The sequence below is a fragment of the Argentina silus genome, assembly GCF_951799395.1.
Source record: "Argentina silus genome assembly, chromosome: 8".
Lineage (NCBI taxonomy): Eukaryota > Metazoa > Chordata > Actinopteri > Argentiniformes > Argentinidae > Argentina > Argentina silus.
Genome location: NC_139662.1, coordinates 9,659,797 through 9,670,398, shown reverse-complemented (window position 1 = coordinate 9,670,398; position 10,602 = coordinate 9,659,797). Strand labels below are relative to the sequence as shown.

The 10,602-nt window shown below is 44.0% G+C and overlaps 1 protein-coding gene across 1 annotated transcript in view; it reads left to right on the top strand.

Moving 5' to 3' along the window:
- Window positions 1-289: 289 nt before the first annotated feature.
- cacna1fb (calcium channel, voltage-dependent, L type, alpha 1F subunit) overlaps window positions 290-10,602 on the top strand; it is a gene marked incomplete at its 3' end in the record, with an annotated part of 38,291 nt that continues 27,978 nt past the window's right edge. Inside the window, exons 1-2 of the mRNA XM_083676017.1 lie at window positions 290-504; window positions 813-918. Of these exons, the coding sequence (XP_083532143.1) occupies window positions 305-504; window positions 813-918 (306 nt within the window). The 5' untranslated portion in view covers window positions 290-304. The remainder of the gene's footprint in view (window positions 505-812; window positions 919-10,602) is intronic.

Below are 10,602 nucleotides of genomic sequence, written 5' to 3'. Positions count from 1 at the left end.
GTCATTTGTTTATCCATTAGTTGTACACAATCAAACCAAATTGGGGTACTGTCATGTTTTAGAGGGTGTTTTGAAGGTGTCATTTCAAGGTGTCTGTAAGTTGGAGCGGTTCTACGAAGTGTGTATTTAGATGTTCTCCTGATGTTTATGGAAAGAAACACCCTTCTCCTCCTCAGGCAACAGCCGGAATGGGTTCACCAACACAGGTGAAGGACAGGCCAGCGGAGGAGAGGGAGGGGAGGGAGGAGAGGGGGATGAGGGAGAGGAGAAGAAAGACGAGATCGATCTAGAGCTGGACCTCGAGATGCAGCCGGGTCCAGGGATGAAGAGGACGGACACCCTCTACTCTACGACCAGCTCCACTGGGACCACCAGGAAGAAGAGTCACCACAACAAGAAGCAGGTGCAAGGGAGCAACCAGGTGCAGCGGGCTCCGCGAGCCCTCTACTGCCTCAGACTCAACAACCCCATACGCAGGGCTGCCCTCTCCATCGTGGAATGGAAGTATCCTTTTTTCTCTCTCGAAAACGGCCACGGTACGGCCATGGGCGCCTCACTGACAGGGCGTGCAACAGAAAGGATCGAAATCAACTTAATTTAATTCACATAAATACAAGGCTAAGGTGAATAGTCAACAAATAGATGTTTGAATGTCTGACAGTTGACATCTCTATTATGTATTCTACAAAACAAAGTATTGTATGAAAATCAGCAAAGGGTTCTTTTGGAATATCTGACAGGTGAATGTTAGCATTAGCTGCTCAGAGCAGGCCAGGCTACTGTGTTGTGTTTCCTTGACTGCGCTCCTCCAGGCCTTTTGACATCTTTATCCTGTTAGCCATCTTTGCTAACTGTGTAGCTCTGGGGGTGTCCAAACCCTTCCCTGAAGATGACTCCAACTCCACTAACCACGACCTGGTGAGTACATGACTCATCTACTCGACAAAGTAGTACACTACTACTCTACGCTACTTACTAGTCTATGCTACTACTGTACTACTCTACTCTATGCTACTCACTAGTCTATGCTACTACTGTACTACTCTACTCTATGCTACTCACTAGTCTATGCTACTACTGTACTACTCTACTCTATGCTACTACTGTACTACTCGACTCTATGCTACTCACTAGTCTATGCTACTACTGTACTACTCTACTCTATGCTACTACTGTACTACTCTACTCTATGCTACTCACTAGTCTGTGCTACCACTACTCTACTCTACTGATCATAAAGATGATTGAATGATGAAGATAGATTTCTCTTACCTGGGTTATAAGTCCAGTAGATATGCTGTGACTTCACCTCCATTATCCCTTAATTGGTGTCACACACATTTGTATTCCTATTAGGATAATTATGTGGACATACAGTATGTATCCCTGTCACTGTGATGGACAAATCAAGATTGTATCCTCTGAAATATTAGCAATTCAAATTCAACAGTCGGTAGGAAGATGATTGAACAGCGTTGATCTGATCGGGTCCTGTTCATTATGGTATGCTGTTGCCGTGGTGGCAGGGTTGAAAAGGGCAGTAGCAGCAGCAGCTGTTAACATCTTCCTGTGCCAAGACAATAGATGTCAGAAATGTAGCATGATGGGAGAAAGAGGTGGAATTGGATCAGATGGAGACGTGAAATTGATATAATGAGATGGTCTCTTCTGTACTGTAGGTTGTCCATCTATTCTACAGCAGGGGAGGAGGCTGGTGGAGGCAGAAATCGGAGGACAGGCTCGTTGTTATGCATGGCATGAAATGAGGAATGGTATCAAATTCCATTCCATGCATAACAATGAGCCCATCCTCCAATTTCTACCGCCACCAGCCTCCCCTGTTCTACAGTCATAGGAGCCTTGATAGCATGACTAGATAACATGACTATGGGACAGATTAGATAGATTGCCATTAATGAGAAATGATTACTGATAATTGCGTGATTTACATGCTAATACAGTATGTAATACTACCTCGAATCACAGAATGATGTGTTTTACTCAGATGTTATGCAGTAATGGATTCTTGTTTTCAGATTAAGCCATATGATCCTGTTGCATAGGCTGTCCATCTACTGTTTGTTTGATAGGGAAATTATAGGGAAATAGCAGCATATGTTTACCTGTCTGCTACGCATCTCTCTTTTTGCTCAGATCAGCGTGAGAGGATGTTTGTAAACCAAACAGTACCTCTCTACCATTTCGCCGTAAAAAAAAGTAAAAAAAACTTCTGAGGGCAGTCGACAGTTTGTCTGGTTACTGCTTTCTGAAGCGAAACGTACTGTATGTTTTCTGTGTTGTTTCACCCAGGTGGTAGTTTGAAGTTTCACCTTTCACGGATTGTGGTTTTGTATATATATATATATATATATATATATATATATATATATATTTGGCAGGATAAGAAGGATTGTATCGTGACAGTGAGCCGCCTTGAGCGACCATGTCAGCCGGTTGTGTTCCTCTCCATCTGTCTGGCAGCCATGACGCTGGGGGAACCTACCTGAACAACACTACTGGGGTGTCTTGACTTAGCACGGGTCATTGGATGGAGGAGATGGAGGGATGGTGTAGTTCAACAAGGGGTCTTTCTCTCTTTTTTTCTCTCTCTCTCTCTCTCTCTCTCTTCCTCTCTCCCTCTTTCTCTCTCTCTCTCTCTCTCCTCTCTCTCTCTCTCTCTCTCTCTCTCTCTCTCTCTCTCTCTCCCTCTCTCTCTCTCTCTCTCTCTCTCTTACATAACCATAACCCTAACAATGCGTACTAGAGAGGTAGTACTGCCAGGGATGGTGAGGGTACTCTCTGCCACTGACCGATTTGCCAGTGACCCAGAGGCTGAACGGGCCCCAGGTGTGGCCATGCCAGGACTAGTGTATTCTAGATCAACTGTGGGTTCCTGGTGACAAGAGTGTTACAAATGCACTGAGGCTAGATGTGGAGGTGAAGTCAAATTGAAGTCACTTGAATAGCTTCACTTCTTCAACTTGTAGCAGGACCGAACACAACATCTCACCTCAGAAACTGGTGAGCAACTTACGCAGAACTGAACATACGTATCTCAGGAGGAGTCATCCCACCTGGTCTTGATGTCTGTCTATGTCTGTGTGCGTGTGTGCGTGTGTGCGTGTGTGTGTGTGTGCGTGTGTGCGTGTGTGTGTGTGTGTGCATATGTTTTGGTTGTTTCTATGGCTTTCCTGACGTAAAGATGATATAGTTTGTTAAACCATTCTTTCCCACCTCTGCTGTGTACTAAATGTGCACTGAAGAGACGCAAGTATGTGTGGCAGAGTGGGTCACATCTGGAGTTGACACTGAACATTTTGTGATGCAGACAGGGGAAATGTGCTAGGGAAGGTTTGTCTCTTCTCTACTCTTCAGCTACACCCCTAAGCACAGTCACAACAACGTTGTTCAAAAAGGACAGGAATTAAACTGTGGAAATTGGTGTGTGTGTGTGTGTGTGTGCGTGCGTGTGTGCGTGTGTGTGTGTGTGTATGGGGGGGGGGGCAGTGTAAGCAGTGCTATGAATATTTTTTTTCTGTCAAATGACTCATTCTCTCGAGCTTTAATCCACTTTGAAAACATTTCTGTACGGTATATATGCCTTGCGCTGCCCTGCCAACCCCTTTGACTTGGGAGATTATAATCGCTCTGAGTGCTTAAAATTTGATCCAATAAAAAGATTTTAATCATTTTCTCCATCATCCCTGCATGCTTTACCATGGTATTTCTGGTGACTGGCAGGGCGTTTTACAAGCTCTTTATCACCTCTGAACTGCCATATATAGAATTGTGTGCACTCAAAGACCTGGGTCAATTACGTAGGTCGAATACAATATCACAGGTGTGCTCGGTTTACATGGATTTGTTTCGATTTTCAGTATTCCATTGTTTCCATTGTACCAGGCAAACAACATGTGCAGCTCACGTACATATTTGAACATGTTTGACATACAGTAGGGGCATTACACACTATAAGGACGCCCTAAACTGTACTTTGCTGGCCTGGATATTTTTGGCTAGGATATTTTCCTTTCACACTTTCCAGCCCCTGTTTCAGCAACTACGGTGGATGCCAGCGCAGTATAGCACAGCTCAGCTCAGCTCAGCTCAGTACAGCTCAGCTTAGCTCAGCTCAGCTCAGCTCGATTCGGCTCTGTAGTGTGAATTAGGGTAAAGAGTTTGTATGTTGACCCAGGTGCTGGGGGGTGGAGGGTCACACAGCCCAGGCTGGTGGATCAGACAGGTGTTAGTGTTGCAGTGTCGCCGGGTTGTTCAAGTTAAGCCTGATACAGATCATCCTCACCTAGATTAGAGACACACCACACGCCAACTGCATCAACCTAATTAAAGGCCCTCTCTCAATCCTTGGTTTTTAGTAAACAGTTGGTTTAACTGGCTGGTTATGGTGGCTGGCCTGTATGGCTGTTGTAAGTCTGTTGAATGGCGATTTTCACTTTTTCTGTTAGATGTCTCATGGTGTATGATATACAAGTAATGAACTGTCGAGGAAGTTGAACTGTAAGATGTGTCTGGATACTGGATGCATATGTCTGGCACCTCAGAAGTGTATGTTGTCATTGAGTTGAATGGGTTCAGCACCATGGACAGTGCCGCCACTGCTATGCAATGTACTAACTGTATCTAACTGCTGTGTGATGATCTGATATGTATAGAGAGATCACTGCTCTGTATTTGTGGCTTCTGACTACTGAATGTTAAAAAGGTCTCATTGAGTTGAATGGGTTCAGCACCATGGACAGCTCCCCACCCCCGTGGTACAGTATACTGTGAATGAGATCTCTGCACATATTTTAAGCTCACCCAATGAACTGCGTCAAATTCTGAGGTGCAAACACAAGTGTACAAATTAGGGATGGACCCATCTGTTTTTTGGGGGCCGATACTGATATCTGATCTTCTGCCCTCAATATCGGCCGAAACCATCGGCGGGGGTTTGTCTGATTGCATTGGAAATAAATACATTACATTTTTTACATTTTAGACATTTAGCAGACGCCTTTATCCAAAGCGACTTACAACAAGTAAATTTGTCTAAGTGAATCATGTATACATCAGTCATCATAAGAAAAACAAATCTGTGCTAGGACCAGGGGCCATTGGCAGTCACAATGCTAGAAGCTGGAAGGATTACATTTTTAATTTTTTTGATTATTATTTAGTAGTAGTGGGGATGAAGAGGTCTTTAGGAGGGACAGTCAAGATGTAGCCTGAAGAGATGGGTCTTCAGTCTACGGCGGAAGATAGGTAGTGACTCTGCAGTCCTCACGGCAGCGGGAAGATCGTTCCACCACCGGGGCGCCAGGACAGTGAAAAGCCGTGACCGATTAGCGCGATCTGCCCAGGAAGATGTGTGACTGTTTTTAACTATCCAATAAAGACATATAAAAGCGACAAAAACGTAAGAATGCCGAGTTTAATTGATTACGGTTTAAAATAAGCTCTGACAGTCATTGAGTGATATACAATAATAGTAAAGCAAATGATTGAGAATCTATCAAACCTCTCAATCCATTAACACAGCCAATGAGACAAAACACACATTTCAAATGTAAAAAGTTTGGGACACATGCTGGGTGGCTTAGACAATACGTTTCCCTGGAGAAACTAACTGGCCATGTTCCATAGCTGACAAGCGTGACGGGTGTTATCATGGCAATAACAGGCTTTGTCACTTTACCAACTTTATTATCCATAAGGAAAAGTGAAGGAATAAACAACAGCCGAAAAGGAAGAGATATCGCTTCTATCCTCGACTCCATGGCTCCCTGTGTGTGTGTGTGTGTGTGTGTGTGTGTGTGTGTGTGTGTGTGTGTGTGTGTGTGTGTGTGTGTGTGTGTTTATCTGTCTGTGTGTGTGTGTGTGTGTGTGTGAGTGTGTGTGTGTGTGCGTGTATCTGTCTGTGTGTGTGTGTGTGTGTGTGTGTGTGTGTGTGTGTGTGTGTGTGTGTGTGTGTGTGTGTGTGTGTGTGTGCGTGTGTGTGTGATATGTCTGTCTGTGTCTGTGTGTGTGTGTGTGTGTGTGTGTGTGTGTGTGAGTGTGTGTGTGTGTGTGTGTGTGTGTGTGTGTGTGTGTGATATGTCTGTCTGTGTCTGTGTGTGTGTGTGTGTGTGTGTGTGTGTGTGTGAGTGTGTGTGTGTGTGTGTCTGTCTGTGTCTGTGTGTGTGTGTGTGTGTGTGTGTGTGTGTGTGTGTGTGTGTGTGTGTGTGTGTCTGTGTATGAGTGCAGCCCTTCCCCCTCATGTTCTCACAGCTGAGAGGAAAAAAATTCTCTCTGCCTCTCGCTTCCATCCAATCTGCTCTGAGACAACTCAGAATATGACTTCATTGTATAAATACCCAAGCTCCCAGTGTAGACATTTTGTGTGCCAGTATGCATCAAAGACAACTCTCTGTAGAGAAATGTGGCTCATGTTTTTTTTGCATCATAGATCTGTTTTGCTGTATTGGACAAATGAAAGTAATATGGGCTGATCATCGATCTCATGTTTAACACTGATCAGTCACATCCCTAGTACAAACACTGCATATTAGTGTGGATTTTGATATTTTCTAATCTCTGTAATACACATAAACTGAATGTATACTCAAAGGTTTCCAGGCACTGGTACTTGCTTGATTACAGTTGTATGGATTGAAATGCAAAAGGCAATTTATTCCACTTTTGTTATTGAAAGTTCTTGATTCAGAGCCTTTTGTGACTGACTACCTCTATGTATAGATCAACCTGACATTCTGTCTCTCCCATTTCTAGAACCGAGGTCAGATGTCCTTATCTTTCTCCCATTACTGTAGATTGGAGTTACATTTAGTCACAGGCCTGAATAATATCTGTGTTTATATGTAATGGCCTGGGGCCTGCATAACATCTGTGTTTATATGTAATGGCCTGGAGCCTGAATAATATCTGTGATTACATTTAATGGTCAGAGGCCTGAATAATATCTGTGGTTACATCAGTAATAGTCAAGGACGTGTATGGAGCATTGCTGCCGCTATAGAAAAGAAGTGTGTTTTTGAAAAGTGTGGGAAAGAGAGAAAGAGGGGGGAAGGGAGAGAGAGATGGAGAGGGGGAGGGAGAGAGAGAATGAGAGACAGAGAGAGGGGGGAGAGAGGGGGAGAGAGAGGGAGAGAGGTGTTTGGGGAGAGAGAGAGATTGGAGGGGTGGGGGGGGGGGTGTTTGGAGAGATTGTAACTGCCTGTCCGTTTGGCTGCATGCTCTAAATGCTCTACGTCCTGATAAGCAGCTTACTCTCTCTCCTCTCCTCTCGCTCCCTCCCTCCCCCGTCACTCACTCTCTCTCCTGCTCTTTGGCTCTCTCTCCATCCCTCCCCTCCCCCCTCTCCCCACAATAATATGTGGCAGTGGTAAAAAAAAAAAAAAAAAAAACAGGCTGGAAAGGTCAGGTACAGGGGCTAAGGGTTATTTTCTTTATTATTCCAGGTATGTGTGTGTGTAGGTTTGCCCCTAAGTTAGTTTCAGAATTAGAACAGTACATTCCTCAGGTTTTGCATTTGTCATATACCCCCTGGTGTCCCTATTCTTATAGGACCAAACAGAGAAGAATGACCTCCTGCACACCAGTGCTCTTGAATGCCCTACATTATTGTAATTGTATTGTTATTGCCACTAAATGGTGAACCCTGATCAATCTGTGTGTGTCTCTCTCTCTCTCTCTCTCTCTCTCTCTCTCTCTCTCTCTCTCTCTCACCCTGTATCTCCCCCTGTTGCGCCGAGCAGCTGGTTTAGTAATACAGTACACATGTGTACGCGTTCATGACTGAACATCTATTGGTTCTTGTTAGTTGAAGTGACCCATTGAAATGTCTTGGAGCTATCGGGAGCGACAACAGGCTGGAGATGACAGTTTCTCAATTGTGTGTTTCCATTGCCTTGACTCCAAGCACATGGACCACACTATGTTGCGTGCAAACAGCTGTGCCCATCCCATCGCCATGTCCTCCGTTTGTCATCCAATGAAACGGCAGCGTTCTGTATGAGCCTTGTTATGGTATTTATGTATGTGTTGCATAAAGCAGATCAGAACATAATTCCAACCAATGTTGAATGTAATTAAGATCCAGTTGATATTATGGAATCCAGGGTGATGGCTCTATTGTGCAGTAGCCTGTACTGTATGCTGTACACGTGTGTTTAAGTCAATGTAGCATGATGCAGAAGCAGAACATAAAGAGAAAAAAACCACACACCCATCTGTTCCACATTGAGAATATAGAATCTATACAGTATGTGTTCTACAATTAGAATGTAATACATTATGCATTCCACAGTTAGAATATAGTATCTGTCTGTGTTCCACAGTTAGAATATAGTATCTGTAGGGGAGACCGGGGACAAATGTAACGTAATGTAATGTAATTTTTTGTAGTCAGTAGTCAGAGAGCACTCTACTTACTGTAGACCCGTCATATTAAAAACTAACATCTTTCTACTATTCATACAATTTACGGGTCTCTAAAGAGAATCACAGCATTGATTTTAATCCAAAAAGTCTGATTCCAAAGAGTCATATTTGCACCATGTGAGCGGGGGTAATTGGAACAGTAGGCAGGGAAATGTAACACTTTTAAAACGTAGGATTGTGTGGTCTAATGAGATAAGAAATCGATTAACATTATATCATGAACCAAACAGTCAGCACTTTAGCCAAAATGTAAAGAATTAGCAACAAAAATCCTGTATCATCTCTTTAATTAGACCCATATTGTTCATTCACAACTAATAATAAAGTATAACCCTAACCCAAGCCCAATCAATTAATCAATCAAATAATCTACATATCTATCTTTCAACAACCTCTTTGGGAGCTAACCCATAATAAAGGTCAACAGCATGCTCTCAATATCCCACAAAAATCCCTCCTGCACCGCTGTGAAAACCTTAGAGGCTGGTCTGCATCCTACCCTGAGCACTGGTAGGTCCTTACCTTAGAGGCTGGTCAGTACCCTAACCTGAGCACTGGTGGGTCTTTACCTCAGAGGCTGGTCTGCATCCTACCCTGAGCACTGGTAGGTCCTTACCTTAGAGGCTGGTCAGTACCCTACTCTGAGCACTGGTGAGTCCTTACCCACCACTGTCAGTCTCTCCTACGTTTGAATACAGCGGCACTCCAGTAACGTCAGTGGTGGTCCCTTGTCTGTTTCCCTGGGTCGGACCCTGGGGAGGCTGGTGGAGGTTGAAATCAGAGGACAGGCTCATTGTAATGCATGGAATGTAATGAGGAGTGGTATCAAACACACGTCTTTGAAACCATTCCTAATTCCTACCTCCACCAGCCTCCACTGATCTGAACCTAGGTACTCTATAAACCAGGTGTGCCCAGTACCATCCTGCAGCTTTAAACTTCAACCCTAACCCCCTAGCACACCTGACGGTGGTAGTTCAGGGTTGGGGTGAAAACCTGCAGGATGGTAGCTCTCCAGGAGGAGGGTTGGGCACATCTGCTGTAAACAAACGTTGATTTTCAATCGAATGTCTGCTTCTGACATCCCGTCCTAATTGTCCGCGGCACATGCAGCGGTTAAGGTGAAAAACAGTTCTCTCCCACTATAATCAGTTTGGGTGTCCTAATCAGGCACATTCGTCAAAAAGCCCTAGGCTGTCAAGCGCGTTAACCAACACTCTGTCTCTATTTCAGAGGCGCGCAGCGTAGTTCCATCCACTGTGGTGTTTGTTGTTTTGCTGTGTCATCTGACAGATCATATCAGGACAGCGTCGGTAGCGCGCAGCGTATTAACACACGCAACAGAGCTTATTAGGGTGAGGTGCAAGAGACAGAGAGAGAGTGCTGCTGATTTGGCTGCAGGGGTAGTTGTAACAGTGTGTTTACATTTGCCCCCAACCCTAACAGCCATACATGACAAACCTCATGTGCTACAGTAGCTAGCTGTCAATCATATCGGTGTGTTGTCAACAGAACAGTAAATATAATGATGAAGTTAGTATTCATAGACACTAAACCTTAAGAAAGCCGAAGGAAAATACTGTAGATCAAAAGGTGACGTTCATACCTTTGGGACTATGTTTGTAGATGAATCCTGCAGAGGGTGAGAGATTTTCTTGAGAGAACACAACTGAGCTTGTGCAGAATGAGTGTCATGACTAGCTTTTTTCTGATTGGAGAAAAGCAGGGTGTTACAACCTACCCCTGTTACATTTGTCTCCGGTCTCCCTTACAGTATGTGTAGAATATAGTATCTGTATGCATTCCGCAGTTAGAATATAGTATCTGTATGTGTTCCACAGTTAGAATATTCCTCAAGTATTGTGTTTGAATGAAGCAAATAACTCACTTTTAATTTCTACAGTATTTTTATTTTATTTAACTACATGGTTTACTTGAAGTGAGCTTCCCACAACAGTCAGGACTGCAGAGTCACTTCCGATCTTCCGCCGTAGATTGAAAACCCATCTCTTCAAGCTACATCTTAACAGTCCCTCCTAAAGACCGCTTCACCCTCACTACCCCCCCCCTATACTAACCCTAACCCCGAGACCTCTTCTCCCCTGTTACCCCCCTGCACAAGTTATCTCCTGCTAATAAAATATATTTATAAAAATTTAA